Raw genomic sequence first — 22,179 nt, 5'->3', positions numbered from 1 at the left:
CCCAAGAGCCAGCAACTCCTGAATGGCCCGCTCAATCTCATCCCGATAGGCCTTGGGATGCCTATAGGGGATAGTAATCATTGCCTGTATGCCCTTCTCAAGCTCAATGGTGTGCTCAAACCCCCGGTCCGGTGGCTGTCCTGGCGGAATCTCCCCAAATACTGTGGCATACCGGTCAAGGATGGACTGTATCTCTGGGTGCACTGTCTGCCCGGTAGTCCCTGCCTTTGATGCATGCAGCTCCACTGCCCATTCTATGTCTCCCATCCGGAAGACTGCCTCCATCTGATGAGCCGAAATAGTCTGAGGCAGATATGTGTGCTGTCCTCGTATCTTCTCATACCTCCCTGTCTTCTCATCATCCCACTCCATCTCTAGGGCCTTCCAATCTGTCATGACCTTCCCTAGAGTGATAAGCCACTGAACACCCAGTGTTACGTTGGTGTTCGGATTATTGACCACGAAAAAGTGGTTAGTCAGTGTGTAGGTGCCCATCGTCGCTGATAACTCTGGAACATAACGAACACACACCATGGTCTGATCTCCTGGGACCAAGACCGAAAATCCATTGAAGCTCTCTGTTTGTATACCTCTCCGCTCAACCATCTGTGCATCGATGAAGTTGTGGGTTGCCCCACTGTCAACCAAAACTGATACTCGCTGGCCACGTACTGTCCCCCGTACGTGCAACGTCAAATACTTGGGAACTCCTCACAATGCTGCAAGGGCTCCTTCGGTAGGTGCAAAAGCTACATCACCTGCTGGTGGTGGTGGAGGCAGCAAGGGACCCTGCATGGCACGACTATCTCCTGCCTCTACATCATCCTCCTCATCCTCTTCCCCGTTGCTCTCGGAGAAGACCTCAATAAAATGTGCTTTGCCAGCAACACATCTATGCCCTGATGCCCACAGCCCCTGACAGGTAAAGCACAACCGCTTCTTCTTCAACTCCCTCCTGGCATCATCATCAATCTGTGCCCGTCTTGGATTGAACTTTGAAGGCGGAATCCTCACGTCCTTCCCCTTAGGCTGTAAAGCTTGTCTCTGGGGCTAAGGTGTCCGGGTCCTGGGTAAAGCATCTTGTAAGTCCCGGGTCCTGCTGATAGCATCCTGGAGTGTGGCTGGTCTAGTGGACCTGACTAGACCCCGAAGTGGCTTTGCTAACCCCTCAACAAACATGTAGATCCTCCGTGTCGTGGATAGATCTGGCACCATCACCGAAATCCTCAAGAAGTCTGCAATGTAGGTCTCTGGGCTCCCTGTCTGTTTGAGCCTCGTCAGCTCAACAAAGTGCTGCTCCGGATCCCTCTGGTCAAATCTCTCCATCAATCTCCTGGTGAACTCGACATATGTCGTCACTGTGGAGTGTCCGAGTGTAACCATCCCATGGAACCACCAATCCTGGGCCTCACCATCCAAATGTAATGTCGCCACCTTGATGGCCTCTGCCTCCGACATCTGGTTAAGCTGGAAATAGATGTCCAGCTTCTCCACCCAAGACCTTGCCGAACTGTTTGATGAACCATCAAACGTAGGCAAGTGGAATCTACTAGCTGTGCGGTGGGTGTCTCCATTGTGATAATGTTGGTGTCCTCTGTGATGGTCGCGAGGTCTACTATCCCGCTGGAGCTGAACAAAGTCTCTGAATGAGAGAGCATCCCTGAACTCCTGCCCATAGGCCTGGTACTCTGCAAAATAATCACCCATATGACCGGGCTCTGCCTCCTGCTAGGCTCCAGCCCCCGTATCTGCTCCTAGGAAAGTGGGCATGGTAGAGCGTGTAGGGGCATGTGAGGCCATCTGCTGAGTAGTATCATGCTGAGTGGCACCCTGCTCTAGAAAATGGTGGGATGTACCCGATCCCTCATCAACTTGGAAAACTCGTGGGTTCTCACGATGTCTAGCCTCTACTGCCGTGAATCTCTGCCCCATCACCTCGATCTGCCTTGACAGATCCTGCACTGATTTGAGGAGCATGTCCACAAATCTCTTCCCGTCCTCATCTGCCATCAGATCTTCCTTCTCTGCATCCACCATAGGCTCCTTGTGTTCTGCGTCCACCACAGGCTCCTCCTGTTCTGCGTCCACCACCGGAACACAGTCTCCCTCTCCGTAGGTGTTCTCCAACCTACGACTAGTGTCTCTGTATCTCCTACCTCTGTAACAGATGTAGGGCTTTTCCCTCGGTGTCATAGATTGCTAGCTCCATAGGCTGAGCTAGATCCACTGTAATATCCTGTTTCAGAGATATTCTCCAAACCCCAGAAAACTCCAACCAAATACGTACAAGAGATATAGTAATTGAGAAGCTCAAAGTGATAAAAATAACAGTGGTGTAACATATAATAATGTAAACATGAAATATAAGCAGATACTCAAGAAATGCAGAGTGAAATGCTAAGCCATTTTATTATATTGAGTAATGGAATGAGTACAAGAGGTGATAAGAAAGATGGCACCTCGACTTGCACCAGGCAAGTGAAGAAATACACTCAGAACAGTAAAGGAATGGCCTCTCTCTGAACTGCGTCCTAACTGCTGGAGAATTGTCGTGTTGCTGCTACTGCTGGAAATCAAATGAGGATTTGGGGTTGTTCCCCTCTTTAGAAAATGCTGAAACTCTGGAATTAGCCTCTACTCAAGAAACTCAGAAAAACCCAGAAAGCTTTTCTGAAATAGCTGACCCCCGAAATTCACCCCCTTGAGGATCCACACAATCCCTCAAGGCTCTGCGCTGCCCCTGAATAAAAACCCTCCAAAACTTTGCCTGAGACTCAGCAAAAATCCTCCAATATACAAGGGCTGATCCCTTGCATAATCTCCCAGCTCAAATCCTCCTCAAAACCCCCAATCCGGAACTCCCACCAGAAGAATTGCGTCCCTCTCTCAAGACTGCGCAGTCCCCAAATGCTCAGCTCCTCCACAACACCGAAGATCAATCCTACTGCAAAAGACTGCTGAAAACTACCTTGGCCGAGTAGGCACTCGAAGTTCCCCGGGGCTAAGGGTGAGATCTCCGAACGGAGACACTCAATGCACTAAACAATGCTGCAGACAAGTTAAACAGCCAGCGTGCTCCAAGTCGAAATGACTAGCTCAAATGCACATAATTGAATGACAAAATGAGGAGGCTCCTCTCTCCTTTATAGCGTTGGCCCCTCTCAATCCCAAGGCCCACCTCCTCCAACGTAATCCCTCTCTTGCCACGTGTTCCTTTCCATCTGCGTAGTCCCTCCAAGTGTCTGCGTGGGCCCCATCTCTGCGTGGTCCTTTGGCCCCCCTTGGCTCCCCTTTAAGTCACAACGTTGTGCTACTAGGGAGTGACTTTATTCTAAAAGTGAGTTATGTCCCCTTTTCCTCACCTTTTTATTTATAAATAACTATAGAAGGCAAAATTGAGCAAAATTGAATATTTCAATTAGCCATGGCTAATTAGGAATATTAGAAAGAGGGAAACCCACACTTGGGTATGTAATGTTTAGGAGGGAGCAATCGTGGTACATGAGGTGCCCCAACATTGATTTTTCCACCCTTCTTTATATGCCTTTTTCCTTTTATGATTTTTATTCCATTAACTGCTCGGGGCTCAAGGAGTAAGAGCATGATGTGTGAGATATAGCAATGGATATCCCCTTTTAAGGTAGCGCAGTTCATTTCCCACTAGGGGTTGGGACAATCATGGTTTCCTATATGATGAAAGAGGCTCATAGAACCTTTAGGAACTAGGGTGATGGCCATGATGATGGGGTAGAGCTCATGTATCGGCTTTTGCCCACGTGCTAAATGTGTTTGTCTCGACCATCTTTTGCATTTTGTGGTACATTTTCCTTTTGAATGTGGCCAATTATGCTTTTACTTTTCTTTTCAGCTGCATCAACCTCCGGGGCATCATTCTAGGCCTGACCCAAGGTGTGAGCAAGGGGAAGGGGAGAGGTAGCCCTATGCGGACTTAGTGGAGGAATGTGGACCTAGGTGGAAGAAATGATGAATGGAGTAATAATGAGTGGAAAGGGGGTAATATATCATTATATGTGGATGAGGGTGCGGGACCACGCAACCAAAATCAGGGTTTCCCTTGAAATATCATCCCTAAAGCCAAATGATCAGTAAAAGAGATCCGACGGGATTAGAATCCAAGGTTAATATCCAAAAGGGGTCTAGGGGACAAGAGCACATACCTAGCCCATTCTTTCTGCCGAATCCCCCCATTAATCCATGCCCAAAAGTGTCAATGATAAGCAAACTACAATACTCAATTACCAAATGTCAAGGAATACCTTTACATTTGGGAGGCCCACTTTCAAACATACGATCATAGCAGATGGGTTAGGGACCACATGGCTGGCTTAGGCGGCAAAGAAGTGGCACAACGAGCTAGTTGGTGGTTTGTAGCATAAAAACTATGCTGAAGCAAGAAAACTAATATCTTGTAGACTTGAACGTAAAAATACACAGGTATTTAATAATTATAATTTACTATATATATAAAATTGTATAAGATGATATAAGATTTACAATGAGGCCCTGCTTTTATATCTCAGCAGGTGACCTTTCGTGAATGGGCATGTCTAAAAGACACGCCTTTTCACTTAATTTAACGATTATTTAACCTAAATAATATTTAATTATTTAATATTTAAATTTATTTTATTTATCTAACTGTTATGAATTATATTCATAACATAGCCTCTCCCTTCGGAAGCTTTGTCCTCAAAGATTTAATGCTGGGGGTTTTCTTCACTTAGTGTCTGTCGTCTCGTTGTGTACAATCTGGTCATCGATTCGTCATGTAGCTTATCAATACTATTTCCTTGGATTTTTTTTTTAACTCTATATTTTTATTTATTTATAATTTGTATATATTATATAATTATCATATATATATATTATAATTATAATTTATATATATTATAATTTAAATTATAATTTATATATATTATATAATTATGATTATTAAAAACTTATTTTCGTCCCCACCACGAAGGAAGAGTCACGACCTATCAAGCATTGATGACAGCGGATCAACTGTAAAATAAAGGGAGTCACAGTTGCTTGAACTGAACGACGCTGACAGATGCTGACCGTAGCACAAACGTTCCACGCCAGAACCGCACCGCACACACACATTGTTCAGCCCATCGTACATTCTTTACGTCTGAAGGATGTGTTTAAACCAGAGCGCGGATGCCCTGGCATATCGCTTTAAATGGTTGTTCAGATCCACATAATACAAACCAAAGCGATATGTAAATCCAAATGACCATTTCAAAATCATCCATTAGCGACCAAACCAGATAACCTCGAACATCCGATCCAGCTCTTATCGCTTCGCGTAGATGTGATAAATGTTGATAATGGTACTTCACTCGCCCGGGATCGTTCATTGCTCGGGCAAGCGAGGTTGTGCCATTGTCGAAATCGGCATATCCAGTCTCAGTAATGTATACGATAGGGTTGTTATAGCGGTTCTTTGTATAATTTAGTAATTTGCTCAGTCCAATGGGATAAGATTTGAAATCATTATCACCTTCCGTTGATCCAATGAAAACTCCGTTTACTTGATAGGTTACGTTGGCGTGGGCATCAAGAATGTAGTCAGTGTGTAACAGAGAATTTGGTTGAATAGGATTGTTAATACAAAATTGCGTGATGTAGTGGTTAAAACCAATAAAGTCGAATGAGCCTTTCAGATCTTTCGCCTCTTCACTGCTAAATCTTGGCAAACCTCTTCCCACTAACCTTTGCATGGATTCAGGGTATTTCCCGGATGTCAATGGATCCAAAAACCACCCTAGTCTGAAGTTAATTGCTCTCTGGGTCGCCCTCTTATCAGACAGAGACTTTGAGAATGGCACCATCCAGTTCGCTACAAGCGCAAAGCCTATGGAACCTTTCTGTTTCTTTTGGTATTTAGTCCTATTCACAGTATCAAGCTCTGAACTTGTCACACGTGCAGAAATTTGAGAGCAAAAACAAGTCATCAAACCATCTTCCACTACTCCTTCATCAGGCACATTAAGATCAATATCTAAATGTAGACGACTCTGAATGTCACTTACACCAATAGTCACACTAATTGCAGTAATAATTGAACTGCCTTTACCCACCATCCTTGTTTTCTCGAAGGTATTCACATTCTCCATATCTTCAAGACCATGATTTTTCTCAAGAGCCACTGATGGCAGTTTTTCATTGTCAACATCTTTTTCATTGTTATGATATTGTACATCTCTTTGTTTGTCAAGATAATCCTCATCTTGATCTATATCAACTTCATCAAAGTCATCATTTAGATCATTTTTTGCGACATCTTCATCTTCAACATTAACTTGATCTAGATCATTTTCCTTGTTATCGATTTCCTTTGGACATTCTTTAACTTTTGCAAATGATTTTTCTAAATGCTGTAATGGTTCTTGAATACTAAACTGTTCAACGTAATCAAGATGTGAACATAATGGCACATTGTGCGGCGAACTACGTTTAAAGGCCCGCATGATTATATCGTGTGCCATGGCTCTGATACCACTGTAGCATAAAAACTATGCTGAAGCAAGAAAACTGATAGCTTGTAGACTTGAACATAAAAATACACACAGGTATTTAATAATAATAATTTATTATATATATAAAATTGTATAAGATGATATAAGATATACAATGAGGCCCTGCTTTTATACCTCAGCAGGTGACCTTTCGTGAATGGGCATGTCTTTTAGACATGCCTTTTCACTTAATTTAATGATTATTTAACCTAAATAATATTTAATTATTTAATATTTATATTTATTTTATTTATCTAATTGTTATGAATTATATTCATAACATGGTTGCAAGGGGCTGGTGGCTGCCAACTGAGGACCATCGTGGAGCATTTTTTTCTCCTAGGGATATCACCCACAAAATTGTGGGTAACACGCTCCAAGCCACATGCCACAGTACAAGGGTAGCTAAGATAAGGGAATCCCACATTTGGGTGTACGAGTGCAAGAGGGAGAAATCATGGCACATGAGTTATCCCAACCTTTGTTTTTCCACCCTTCTTCATATGCCTTTTGCCTTTTGTTGATTTTTCTTTTAAAACTGCTTGGGGCTTTAGGGGATGAGAGCATGATGCAAATGATATAGCAATGAATACACCCTTAAGGTTGGGCATGTCATCGCCCAGCAGGGGTTGGGACAATCATGGGTTCCTTAATGATGTGGGGGGAGGGGGGCCTAGGAACCAGGGTGATGGCCATAATGATTGGGGTAGAGCTCATGCTTTGCCTTTGCCCACATACTAAATTTGTATGTCCTGGCCATCTTTTGCATTTTATGGTACATTTCTTGTTGAGAGTGGCCAAATTATGTTTTTTACTTTGTTTTTTGCTACATCAACCTCTGGGGCATCGTTCCAGGCTCTAACCAAAGTGTGGACAAGGGGAGGGGGAGGCTAACTCCTTTTGGACCCAATGGATAAATTTGGACCCGGATGTGAAATATGTGAAAAGGGGTTATAATGAGCGGAGGGGAGTGATGTATGTGTTGGCGGGAAGCAGGACGACAAACAAAATCGGGATTTCCCATGTAATGGCACTCCTAAAGCTAGTAGCCAATAAAGGAGATCCCACAGGATTAGGATACAAGGTTAACCACCAAATTGGAGAAGGGTATAAGAGTGCAAACCGAGCCCATTCTTTCTGCTGAATCCCCCCACTAATCCATATCCAAAAGTGTCCATGATAAGTAAGCAAAAATATCGAACTACATAATGAAAGCTATACCTTCAGGGTTGGAAGGCCCACCTTCAAACATACAATCATAATAGGCGAGGGCAAGGAAGCATAATGGTTGAATTAGGTTGCAGAGAGAGATGATGGCACATCGAGCTATCTAGTGTCTTCAAGGGGTTGCTGGTTGTCAATTGAAGTTAATCTAGGAGAAAAATTCTCTTATGGGTGTCACCCATAGGGGGTGGGTAACATCTGGCTCCAACTGGGACATGGTCTCTCAATAGAGTGCACGAACATACTCAAACAGGGAGGTCATGAGAAGACCAACAATATCTTGGGACTGTTGACCTGTTACCTGCACATCAAAGACTAAGCACACGGGGCGTCATGTTTTTGAGGCGTCTCACGATCGCCCATGTTTATGTTAGGTTAATAAAATCAACAAGAAATAAAATTTAATTCTAAATCCAATTCCAATCTAAATGCACCTAATCTACCAGGAGAATATAATATGATGTTAGTTTGAATGCAAAATTAATGTGCAATGCATCCTACTCTAATATGCATATTATGTTATTTTGATGCTAGGTGTAATCATACAACTAGTGCAACTAACATATCATTAGATCAATATAAGAATTCTTGCCCATATGATTACTTATGCAACAAACCCAAAAGCCAACATAGAAATAAACACATGGAGGATGATGCGGGTTGGAGACAGGAAAATATGATATCCATATGATGTAGAAAGGAATCCTGGATGAGGGAAGGAATACCGATTTAGAGGTTCAAAGCCTTTCCAATAAGCACAAAATGGAAAAATAAATGACCAAGCTCAAGGACTCCCTATCATGATCATTTTTCATAACTCCATGCTTCGTGGTCACGTCAAGGTCATGATGGGAAGGAAAAGGGGACCTGGGACAAGGAGAGACACAACAAATGGATTGCTTGATATGATGGTCACATTGAAAAGGGGCAACGTTTTTGTGCTCACAGTCTTCAGGGGTATGACTGGGGAGAAGGGATACATCCAATGAGTGGCTCTTTCTCAACATCATACTTAGGAGGGGGAAAGGGTTCATAAATATTGGTGATGGTATGAGAAAGGGCAAAGCAAGGGCCATTGGGATCTTGGAGAGGGCAAGGGAAAGTAGGGCTCTTGTCAGGGCATTGTTGGTATCATAAATGGGGCTAGCAACATCCAACAGATCCTCCTTTTCAACGGTGCAAATAAATATGTCATTGTGGGTAGTGCGCTGAAGAAGGAAAGACCAACCACAACCTCATCTTCTTTGTCGATATCATAAATAGGGTCATTATTGAAATGATGGTTAATATCCCATTTTCCCTCATTTATGTAGAAGAAATTAGAAATGTTAGCCTCATAATGAGCTACAATATCCCTATCTTCTAACACGCTTTCTTGAATGAGTGGCCCTACTTCATCATGTTCATCCTTAAGGACTTCGATGGGGTTTTCATTCATGCCATACCCACACCCAATTCCCCAATTAGCCTTTCCAAAATCGTCTGTAGGTTCTTCATTTTCTTGGTCATCATGATTTTCCTCAAAATCATCCTTATTGGTAGGAAGGAAAGACTCTTCCTCTGGGGCTTTGTCATACATAATGAGAGAAGGACTATCCCCGAGAATCAAAGGGACACTAATAGCCTCACCCTTGAAGGTGTATCCCACATTGACATTAAGATCCCCTTCAAAATTACTTGTCCCATTACTTGAGTTATACTGATCAGACATAAAGGTGTTGCGAAATCCTAGGAGTTTGCAGTTTAAGCGATTTCCCTTATTATGACATTAACTAGTGATGTTTTCATTATTAGTATTAGATCTCTTAATTATTTTTTTATCATCAAGATTAATGCTAAGCAACAAAAGAAGAGAACGTTAGATATAGGCACGTTGCTAGGGAAAAACCCCCCTCGAGGGGAAAACCTAGTCACAAATTTTTCCTTCAGTAGATTCAAAAGATGAGATGATCAAGACCCTTACAATCTAGACTCGAGACTACCTCCATCAAGTCACCCTTCTTCCTTTCACTGTGTTAGCATCGAATGCTTGCCATTGAGTTTTCACTGAAACATCATCACTGGAATATCTCTGAGGTCATAGCAGTGATAAACTTCATTTCTGTGATGACACCGGGCCCACCATACTGTAGTTACACCAAGATAATATTGGCACTGAGACTGTATTATGTGATAGCATCAAAACGTGGGAGCACAAAACTGTGGTAGACTTAACAATCCACATTTCCTTAACTGTGATAGCATCGAGGGTATGTCTCACTGAGATCCGAACTTCTCACTATAATTAGCATCCAAACTTCTTTTTTGTGATCAACGAATTTTTTTTCTTCTGAAATTGCGAGCTCTAAGTTGATAAAATGCGAAGATCCCAGGCTGGTATATATAGTGGCTTCTCCGTCCTAAATGAGCCAACATGTATCATGAAGAGATGTGTCTTTTAATTGCGCTGACATGTGTTCTTTTGATAATAATTCTTTTGAGGTCGACTTTGAAGAGGCTGTCTTTGATGAGTAGATGACTTGATGGAGGAGTCAAACTATAAACGACTTTGACAATAATTTAACGTCTACAATGGAGGCTTGACCTATAATTGACCCAAGCATGAAACCCATGCTTTAATAAGTCAATTCAATTTAATAATAAAATTCTTTTCACTTTCCTTTGACAAATAAATTACATTTTGACTCAAGTACATTAATGAAGACCGAACCTAGTTACATTTTCCAACACTTCCTCTTAACTAGGGGGGTATTCATATTTACATATAATCACAGAGGTACATGGAAAATCTCAACACATCATCTATGAAGAAGTTTAAGCACTGCAATGCCATGGACTAGATTCCTGACCAGGGCAATCTATCCATTGGTTTCTCAACGATATAGGCACCACAATGCCACAGACTAGATTCTTGACCAGGGCAATCTATCCGAGTGGGAATAAGATGGACTCAAACTCTCAACCTCTCTAGGTATCATCAGGCTTACTTGCTAACCATCAACCTAGAAATCCAAGTGCGTGTCAGAGCTCAATGACCAATGCCACCCTTCCAAATTCGGGACCTAGACATCAACACAAAGTGCCAGCCAGATGTCCTCCCAGGCAATGCTTCACTCGCAAAGCCTTAACACCCCTTGATCCAATAGTTCAAGGATAACCAATCTCTCCCAATCAAACTCATTGGTAACCAACATGCTATCAAAACCTTCAAGAGATTCACCTGTACAAACACAACCCCAATTAATAATACTTTAATATGTACACAATCAAATATAAACCTCCAGGGTCTTCCAGACAACTTGATGTTGCTTCTCAACTTTTCATAGTAGGACTATCAACTAAATCTCTGACAGAAGATTCCTCAATCATACACTTTCCTTTCCTACTTCTCATGTAGCAACATATCGTCCGAAATTCATTCTTCAACCAAATCCAAGCTATGCCCTCCCTCTCAACCGGTGATCATCTCTTTATCCAAACTCCCTCTTAATCTTAGGGAGATCAGCTTCTTCCTTTCGTCATTGGAGAAATTTCGGAACTCGGAAATTTCAGATCTATTGCCAGATATGCCCAGAAAACATCACACATGTGAAGTCAATGGAGAGAGAAAGTGTGAGGTCAAACTTGGAGACAAAAATGCTTCTTCTTGTCTTTGTCCTTGTCTTTTTTGTCCTTCGCATAGATCAGAAGATGTCTTGTTGTGAGGTTGAATGATGCCAAGAGGAGGAGGCCAAATGACTTAAATATATGCATCTTAGGAGGCCAAATAGGTGCCACAAAGGGGTAGGGTCGACTTGACTAAGTGGAGGCCGACTTGACTTCTTTAATATCAAAAAATTTAAAATAAAAAAATTCAAATTCTTTCTTTTGAGAAAGACATGAAGAACATGTCTTGAAATACATATTTTAAGGGCTAAAATTATACAGTATGAAGATTGACCATAGCTACAAAAATCAAACATTCTAGGGGTTGCATTATAGTGTGTTGAGATGCTATCCAAAGAATACATTATTGAGAGGATTTTTGTTGTTGCTAGTGTGTATCAATTTCATGTATCGTTGAGCAGTGTTGATATGATGCTAGGTTTTGGCAATATTGATGTATTGGGAAGAGATATGGCATGTATTGCAAAGAGGTTTTTGTATATTCAGCAACATTATGACTGTGTTATGACAATCGGATAGAAGCATAGGCAATGTAGGAGTGTATTGGTGGTAGTGGTGGTTGAGCAGCATAATCATTGTAATCAGTCATATTCTTTTATCTTCTATCTTCAGGGTGGCAGGGTGGTGCTAGGGAAAGTTGGAGCTTGCAAGGGCTTGAAGCCTCCTTCCAGTTGAAGCTGGTAAATCAAGGTGTTGGAGCATCCTTTCAGTTGGAATTGATAAAACCAGGGTGTTGGAGCTTCCTTCTTGTTGGAGTTGGTAAATCATAGTGTTGGAGCATCCTTTCAGTTGGAGCTGATAAATCAGGGGGTTGGAGCCTCCTTTTAGTTGTTGCTGGAGAATTTCGGAAGTTGGAGCTTCCTGTTTAATGGCAGAAGTGTCCTCAGACACGTAATTTTATCAATCAGAAAAAAAACAATTACATATTTGATTTTGCAAGAGTTTACACCCGAACAACCAAACACTCTTGCAATGAGCTATTTATAAGCTCAATGTCCTAACTATCTCTAATTATGGATCACTTATTAAATAACAAGTGTCCATTTACAATAAATGCTATTCAAAACAACTAACTAATTAATCTCCTAAAATAGAGCCTCAGATACAACACATTTGGAGAGTCATATCTTGTTACAACAATATACTAATTCTAAATGTCTCCATTGAATAATTAAACATTCTAGAATAATAATTATTAATTTAATATCTTAAATTAATAATTATTTTATTCCAACTTTATAACCTATGATAATATTTTATTTTTGGATCATCTAACATGCCCCCCATGATCCAAAGATACATTACAACAGATACCAAGTTCATCCCTGAACTTAGTAAATTTTATTCCGCTAAGTGGTTTGGTGAAATGTCAGAGATCTGATCTTCGGAAGGACAATAAACTGGGTTGAGGACATCTCTGGCAATGGGAGATTTGATATGATGATACTTGGTGTCCACATGCTTTGTCTTTGAATGAAAAACTGGGTTCTTGGCAAGTTTGATGGCTGACTGGCTGTCAATGAATAATGATGTAGCTTCTGCCTGAGAAATGCCCAAGTCCTGCAAAATTCGGTGCAACTAAACAATTTCACATGCTACTTCCCATGCTGAAATGTATTCTGCTTCTGCTGAAGAAGTGGCCATTGTAGCTTGTTTCTTACAACTCCAAGATATTGCTGCTGACCCCATGTTCATTAAATAACTTAGATGTTGATGCTCGATCATCAATACTTCCAGCAAAGTCGGCATCGAAATATCCACCAAGTACAAAGTTTTTAGTCTTTGTGTAAAGAAGACCAAAATCTTTTGTTCCTTGGATATATCGAAGAACTCTTTTGGCTGCATTCCAGTGGTTGTCTCGTGGTTCCTGCATAGAACGTGAAAGAATATTGACTGCATAAGATAGATCAGGGCGAGTATTTGTCAAATAAATCACGCTGCCAATCAACTGTCTGTAAGTAGTACTGTCCACCCCCCGCCCCCCCCCCCCTTCACATTTTGAAAGTTTCAAGTTTTGCTCCATGGGGGTGAGAACGGGCTTGCAATCCTGCATGCCAAATCGTTGAAGAACCTCTGTTGCATACTTACTCTGAGAAATGAAAATATGATGTGGACGTTGGAAGACTTCAACTCCAAGATAGTAGTGAAGTAATCCCAAATCTGTCATCTTAAAACCTGCATGTAACTCCTTTCTCACCTGTGCAATATGATCATCATGGTTGCCAGTAATGATCAAATCATCTACATACATAACAAGAATTACCAGATATTTTCCTTGTTGTCGCACATACAAAGTATCATCAGATTTACTCGTTGAAAACCAACTTTCGTAAGGTATTCATCCATCTTTGCATGCCAAGCTCGGGGAGCTTGTTTTAATCCATATAAAGCCTTGATCAATTTGTAGACTTTATGTTCTTGCCCTTCAATTTCAAAACCTAGTGGTTGTGTCATATGCACTTCTTCCTGTAAATCCCCGTTGAGAAAAGCACTTTTGACATCCATTTGATGAACTTTCCATCCTTTCTGAGCGGCCAATGCAAGTGTTAATCGGATGGTGTTCCATTTAGCTGTAAGAGCAAAAATTTCCTCATAATCAATGCCTTCTTGCTGCGCAAAACCTTTAGCGACAAGTCGTGCTTTATACTTTTCAAGTTCTCCCTTTTGATTATACTTAATTCTGTAAACCCATTTGCATCCTATGGGTTTAACATTTTGTGGACAATCAACAAGTTTCCAAGTGTTGTTATCAATTACTGCTTGATATTCTTCAACCATAGCCTGTTGCCATTCTTTATGTTTTACTGCTTCTTTGTATGTGGAAGGTTCAGTAAAATAATTTGCTAACAAGTCAAAATTGCCTTCACTTCTATGTGACCATCTGGTGCCTGTTTTATTCTGCTCATCAGGGTTTACATCTTTCAAAAGTTGAACTGCCCATTTTGGTAGTTGATGCTCAGTTGTTTGAGATTCTGAAAAGTCTCCACCATTGTAAAGAGGATTAATATAAACTGATGTTCGTCGTTCAGGTGAAGAGTCTGGAGAATCACTGTCAGAAGAACTGCTGCTGCTTGGAGATGCGGATGAACTGCTAGAAGACCCAGATGATGTTGTTGAAGTAGATGGACTGGATGACTCATCTTCAGAGGAAGGAAAATCAAGTTCATACCAATTTGGTGAAGTTGGTTGACTTTGCATTTTTCCTTTTCTTTTACTGCCCTTAGTTTCTAACTTGTGAAGAAGATTTTCGATTTCTTCAGCACTCTTACTCTCTGTTTCATAAAAAATGACATCCCTACTCACAATGAATTTTCCATTGGTCAAAAGACGATACCCTTTCTTCTCATCAGAATAGCCAATCATTGTGCATTTCAAACTTCTTGAGTCAAGCTTAGTTCGTTTTTCTTTCGGAACTAAGGCATAACATACTGATCCAAAAACTCTAAGATGTTTAACTCGAGGTTTGAAACCAAACCAAGCTTCATAAGGTGTGATTTCGCCTAAAGAAGCAGTTGGAAATCTGTTTCCTAAGTAGACAACTGTACATATTGCTTTTGCCCAATATGTTGGACTTAACCTCTTGAAAGTTAACATGGATCTCGCCATTCCTAACAAGGTGCGATTCATTCTTTCAACTACTCCATTTTGCTGTGGAGTGTAAACATTTGTAAGATGTCGTCTTATGCCATTTTCACTGCAATAAGTTTTGAATTCATTTGAAGTGAATTCTCCCCCATTATCTATCCTGAGAGTACCTATCTTTTCTTTGACTTCATTTTCAACAAGTTGGCGAAAAATTTTAAACTTCTCAAATGCTTCTGACTTGTTCTTCAAGAAGTAAATCCAAGTCATTCTACTGAAATTGTCAATGAATAGTAAGAAATATTTGCAACCACCAAATGAAGTTTGTAGTGGTCCACAAACATCACTGTGAACTAGTTGTAGCCGCCTGTTTGCACGCCATGAACTTGTTGGAAAACTTTCTCGACTTTGTTTGCCATAAATGCAAGCTTCACATTTTGCATTTTCCTTTTTGAAAGTTGGCAGTCCCTTAACCATCCCTTGTTTCTGCAATTGAGAAAGACTCTCAAAATTTAAATGTCCATATCTTACATGCCATAGTCTTACAGGTGAAATACCTGTAGTCACTGCCCCTGCAAAATCAGAATGCCTTGGAATAACTATCCCTTTCATCCATAACAATTTTCCATCTTCATAACCTGTCATGACAGTTTTCAAGCTCTGTTTGACTAAATTAATCTTCACTAAACCATCTTCCATAATCACATGATGTCCTGCTTGTCGAATCGTGACTAAAGAGAGCAAATTTTTCTTTAAAGTTGGTACATACCATACATTGGAAATCATTTTTTCTCCAATGCCAGGGAGAAAAACTTTAACTGCTCCTTTTCCATAAGGAGTATGTTTTGTATCATCAGCAAGAAAAATGGAATTAAGTTGGCAATCTTGAAAATTCCAAAAACAAAATCACGTCGACAAGTCATGTGCTGAGTTGCCCCTGAATCCAATATCCAGGCATTTTTATAATCACTTCTACGCTGAGAAGAAAATTGTGATGCTGGCGAGGAAGTAAAAACATATTCTGAGTTATCATCATCTTGATCATTTGCAAATTGCGCTGAGTGCTGCTGAAACTTGGGAACTTTATTAAGAGATGTTCAACAATCTTCAGCATAATGGCCAACTTTGTTACATCTTCGACACACAATTTGACGTAAGTCTCTTCCTCTTCCTGAAGATTGTTCTCTGCCTCTGCTTTGACTTCTATTTTGAGATTGTCCTCTACCTTGATTATTATTTCCTTGTCCTTGAAAATTGCCTCTTCCTTGGTTGTTTCCTCTACCTTGAAAATTACTCCTTCCTGAACTGTTGCCTCTATTAAAGTTGTTTCCTCTGCTTTGGCTTCGACCTCGACTTTGTACATTATGTGCTGCTTGATTTTGATTGAAATTCCCTCTGCCTTTGCCTTGAGAACTGTCTGCTGATGATTTACTAGTGCTGGCCTCTGTGAAAAAAACATCTTCACCAACTTTCTTCTTATTCCCAAAGGTTTTATCATGTTGGGTCAACATTTCACAGAGCTCATCAAACTTCAGTTTCTCTAATTTCCCAGTGAATTGTAGAGTCTCCAAAAAATGAGTGTAGGAAGAATGAAGTCCAACAATTACAATTGTGACCATAAAGGTATCATCTATTGCTGGAAAACCAACATTAATGATTTCCTGCTTAATATTCTTAAGTCTTGAGATATATTCAAGAACATCACCTCCTTCAGTGAATTTGTGTTGCAACAATTTTAATTGTAGATCAATTTTCTTTGATTCAGGCTGAGTATCAAAGAGGTCTTTAAAAGTTTTCAAAGCAGACCATGCATCTGTAGCATTTTCTATATGGACATACATTTCATCATTAACAGAAGATTTAATAAGAGCTAAGGCTTTGACATTCTTAACTTCCCATTTTGCTAGTGTAGCTGCATCTGTGGGTTTATTCGGCTTAATATCACCATCACATATACCCTGCCATAATTCATTATAAATGAGAGTGCTTTCGATGAGGCAGTGCCATGTTTTATAGGATTTTGTGCCTTCAAGTTTGTCGGAATCAGAAAACAAATTAATCAACTTTGACATTGTAGCGTTGAAGCTTCGCACCAAGAATCAGAACAAAAATGTCAAGATGGGCAACACAACATGCAACACACCACGCAAAAACACGATCTATTGGGGCTTGGCCTTGACCCTCGTATAGTCGTTGAAACAGGAGAAAAATGACTGAACTTTGCACTTGGCTCTAGTCAATTTCTCAGATATTTACAAGGTAACTTTCAAAATTTGACTTTTACAATGATGCTCTTGCAAAAACTGGTAAAAAAATATGTAACCCCCGCTCAAAGTAAAATTACTTTGAGTTACAATGCCACACTTATCTCTCCAAAAACAAATTACAAATAAAATCTCCTTATTACTCCAAAAAATTTACTACCCTAAATATTTACAAATAACCCCTCACACCTTATTTCTCCAAAAATATTATTTTACAAATAATAGAAAATTCCTTAACTCTCCAAATTACAAATTACAAACTATATATATATAAAATAAAACCTTATCTCTCCAAATTACAAACTATAAAAAAAAACTTTATTTCTCCAAATTACAAACTATAAAAAAACCTTATTTCTCCAAATTACAAACTATAAAAAAAAAACCTTATTTCTCCAAATTACAAACTATAAAAAAAACTTTATGATTCACCTTATCCCTCCATCTTTTCTTTAAAACTCCCATTAAAAAACATAAGTGAATTTTACGTGAACTTTAAAGCATACATCATGCTTTTTTTAAAAAACCACATCCTTTGACCATTTAAAATAACTCACGGTGCATGCTTTTAGCAATCCATGCTGGCTCACACTGGCTGGCTTCTTGCTGCTGATTTCACTTTCCAACACTTTTGCTTTGACACTTCTCTCTGGCCGACTGTCTTTTTGTTTATCCACGCAGGTAATCTTCACTAATTCAACTTTAAACTTCCAAATAAAAATTCTTTAAGCCGCTGAATATCTCTTTAGGCTGTCCTCCATGCTGGTAATACAAAGTGCTGGCTGGCTGTGTGATTGGTTGGAGGGACTTTGGAGAAGATAGTTTCGGCATATGAATCTGTTCACGATTGCCGATTGAAGGAGGATGCTATTTTAGTTAAATGTAAGGCTGCTGCCAGCTATGTAGAGAAGATGGAAAACGATGTCCACAATGGCTGCAATTTTGGAGATATGCAAGAATCAAATATGGTAGAGGAATTGCGGGAAAAGAACAGTCTTTTGAGGCAACACATTGAATAGCTTGAAAGCAGTGAAATGGTCAGGGCACAACAAAAAAATGATGGGCCGTTATTCTGTTGAGTACGCTGGCTTCACGGACAAGAGCAAGAGGGCTGTCCCAACTGCACGAGGAGAGATTAAATGTCGCGGGTTCTGCTTTCAGAACTGAAGTGATTCACATTGTTTGCTTGAGATCTTCGGGGCCGAAAATGGCAGGTTCTCTGGCTCTGTCTATAGTCATTATTATCTGCGTTTGCAAATATTCCACCACAATCACAGGGCGATAGATTCCTTGGAGTAATCAGGAGCCAAAGGCCTGGAGCGTATTGTACAACAATTCTAATTATGGAAAGTCTCAGCTTAACAATGGAGTCGACCAAACATTGTAGATGCGATGGAGAATTGATTCTTTGATCTCATTTTGGGGTGGATGAAGTGGCATAATAACAAAAATTTAAGAAACAGAGGCAGATTTTTTTTTTAGTAATAATAAAAAATGCTTTTCAGATTTAACAAATCTAAAATCAATAATAAAATTTATTTTCCTTAAAAAAAACTGGACAATTTCCATACCAATCATTTGCTGAACAATTCAATGGAGTTTTCCAAAAACTTGTAGAGCTGGAATCTCCTCCTCACATCCACTGCAGCATTACTGGAGTTCCAATACCACAATAATGGCAAAAGTGTCCTCAGACACGTAATTTTATTAATCAGAAAAAAACAATTACATGTTTGATTTTGCAAGAGTTTACAGCCGAACAACCAAACACTCTTGCAATGAGCTATTTATAAGCTCAATGTCCTAACTACCTCTAATTATGGATCACTTATTAAATAACAAGTATCCATTTACAATAAATGCTATTCAAAACAACTAGCTAACTAATCTCTTAAAATAAAGCCTAAGATATGACACATTTGGAGAGTCACATCTTGTTACAACAATATACTAATTCTAAATGTCTCCATTGAATAATTAAACATTCTACAATAATAATTATTAATTTAATATCTTAAATTAATAATTATTTTATTCCAACTTTGTAACCTATGATAATATTTTATTTTTGGATCATCTAACGCTGTTGATGTAATCTTTAAGACCTATATTAAAAAGTGTTCGGTGGTTTTTATCCTGGAAGTGTTTCAACCTAAAAATTCTTGTGTACTGTCTTTGATGTTGTGCATTGTTGAATGTGTAATTAACTGTGATGTGATGCTGATTTATGCTAATGTTGTTTAATGCTCTGTTAACTAATTGAAGTGAAACACTGATTCACCCCCCTATCAGTGTTTCCAATAGACCTGTCAAATATAAGCATGGCAAAATCACTTTTGGTTTTTAAAAGATTAATAATTTCGTTTGGATTCTTGACTAATAATTTATTTGCTTGGTAAGAGTTCAAGGATTGCATTGCTTGTGTATGATGCTTTAAACCTTTTTCTTAATGTAGATCAGTCCTTCTCGTATATACATGGGGCAGAGGGGGAGGCTCTTCATGTTGACCCATAGTCCAAATGAGAAATGAAAATAACAAAAGCACTGAGAAATTTCTCTAGTTAATTCGGTCTTGTCAAATGTTTTCAGTTATCTTTCTCGCAGTGTCATCTGGCTGAATCTGATTTCTTATTTTTGCAGGCAATCATTGAAAAGGGGGGGAGATTTCTTGAGGCTCCTGTCTCAGGCAGCAAGAAGCCCGCAGAAGATGGCCAACTGATTATTCTTGCTGCTGGTGATAAGGTATAATGACACATTCTCAGGAAATTAGAGTAAATGATGTTAGAGGAAAGTGAATGTGGTTTTTATCTTCATAGTTGAATAAAGCTACCTCAAAAAATTAGAACACACACACACACAGTTCTTATAATCTAGCTAGGCAAGAAAAACATACAAGTACGCATACAGGAGGATATTGGAAAAAACAGGTGGCAAAATGGCATACCACCAAGTTGCCGATGAACCCAAGGTCAAAATCTAAAACTAATACACTGCAAACCTATGTTGCATGAAACTTCTAAGAACCCGACGTTTCGGGCCTTACCCGTACCCGAAACTCCGAAACTCTGCTTGATCGAAACTCAACCATCATGTAATCATCTATGAGAGTTAATATAAACTTGGTTTTCCTTCTGAATTGTCATCTATGGGCCTTATTCCCTTTTTACTTGCAAGATAATGTGTTATTCACTTATTTACAACTTATATGTATATATATTTATATATACATATATGAAGTTACAGTCTGCGTTTTTGCTGAAGTTTCCATTTTTGGGAGGTGACGTTGCTAAACGTAGCCGTTTCAGAAACTCCGAAACATTTTGGCATTTTGTGCAACTTAGCTGCAGACAAAAAGTCTGAATCAACTAATCTGGAACTTATTAACTAGAGAACTGCAAAACTTCCCGTTATAGGACATGCCAGGGCAAAACATGGACTCAAAGCTATGACTAACAGATTGGACAAACTTTCCCTTTACAAAAACACAGGGTGCCATATAAAGGAACAGCAGGATTATGGTTGCAGATCTGAAGCTATTGCTAAGCCGCTAAAAGCAGAGGTCTGAGATTCTAAACTTCACTTGTAGCCTTGTAGGCTGTTGTAGCCACTGAACCTGAAACTAGAAAATCAGCCTATCCAAACTGCCTTCTAGGTGTGCTGGGAAACAAACACTTCCCATAGCTAAGAACATGAAATCAAAGAAATTTTAGCAACTGTACTTTCTAACTGGGATAAGCTAAAATCCTTTCTTCTGGCAGCCAAGAATCCATCTTCACGTTTATGTTCAATGCTACTCCATGAAAAAATGGGCTATGCCGCCCAGACATCAGTGAACCACTTTATTTTCTCCATAGGTCTGTCTCGTCTCTTGACCTTGGGTCCCTCCCATAGCTCTGGGAGCCACTGGGAGTGACCTGCCAATAAAGCCACCTGCCATAGCATTCCATTACCGGCCATACCACTCCATTACCGACACAGATGCAGGTAACCTGCCATTGCCTCAAGCCAATTCTTGTCAATGCGAACTGCTGTCACCATATTTCCTTTCTTGCAAAAAGATCTCCATGCGACATGAAGGAGACTCCTAGGCTCAGCCCTTAGCCTGAACAGAGATTCTTCTCTGTTGGTCTCACTGCCAGCCTGTCATTTCCTTTATGCTTCTCAAACACTACTAGGGTTTCAGCTGGAGCTGCATGGGTCAGAGGGAGGCAGGCTCGTCTGAGTCCTCTCCTCTTCCCTCCAGTTTGCTCTTCCTCCCTCTGCCATAGGTTATATGGCGTTAATATGTACCAATTAAACTCAGCCAGCAGGTTGGAGTTGTTGTTGCAGACTGAAAATAAAAGGGTACAAGTTTCCTTCCCTTAGGATGCCAAATGATAGAAATTAAGAGGAACAAGTGAAGCAGACCTTTGCATTAGCTCCTTCATAAGCTGATTGTTGATTGTGGTGCAAGGGAAGGTAGATCAACACATTGTAACCTCCTTTATGGCCCTCCACACAATGACAAACCACACTCAAAACTCTTCACAACATTAGTAGGTTAGAGATCAATCATCAAGCTCATGAGAACATATAATAGCCATTGAAATACATATTTTAATGGCGGGAAAGAGAACCTGCAACTCTGTATTAATGGGAAAATTGGGGAAGAAGATTACATAAAAAACATTGTCACCTATGAGGAGCTGTGCAGATGGCCTTTGAGCTTTCCCTTTGGGGGGATCCTCCCCTCTTTGAGGCTCTCTCTCTAAATGGTGATGGTAGATGGAAGAAACTCTCTCCTTGGTGAATGAAATACAAGATACTCAATGCCATTCCAACGAGTGGTAATCTCAGTATGCACCTGTGCAGCATAATCTTACATTCATTGAATTCCTTCAACTCATGAGAAACCCTTG

The 22,179-nt window shown here is 40.0% G+C and overlaps 1 protein-coding gene and 1 long non-coding RNA gene across 3 annotated transcripts in view; one reads left to right on the top strand and one right to left on the bottom strand.

Moving 5' to 3' along the window:
• Nucleotides 1–22,179, bottom strand: part of LOC149173791 (uncharacterized) — a 162,257-nt gene that overhangs the window by 38,889 nt on the left and 101,189 nt on the right. The window lies entirely within an intron of this gene.
• Nucleotides 1–22,179, top strand: part of GLYR1 (glyoxylate reductase 1) — a 152,619-nt gene that overhangs the window by 43,275 nt on the left and 87,165 nt on the right. For both annotated transcript variants that reach the window (XM_089424739.1, XM_089424737.1), the window contains one exon: nucleotides 19,922–20,023. In XM_089424739.1, coding sequence (XP_089280865.1) covers nucleotides 19,922–20,023 — 102 coding nt within the window. The remainder of the gene's footprint in view (nucleotides 1–19,921; nucleotides 20,024–22,179) is intronic.

Source organism: Pinus tabuliformis, chromosome 4_2, assembly GCF_031772625.1.
Source record: "Pinus tabuliformis cultivar Carrire ecotype Pingquan chromosome 4_2, CPIR1, whole genome shotgun sequence".
In the NCBI taxonomy this organism is placed as follows: Eukaryota; Viridiplantae; Streptophyta; class Pinopsida; order Pinales; family Pinaceae; genus Pinus; species Pinus tabuliformis.
The sequence above is the reverse complement of the archived record's forward strand: the minus strand, read 5'-3'. Positions and strand labels throughout refer to the sequence as shown.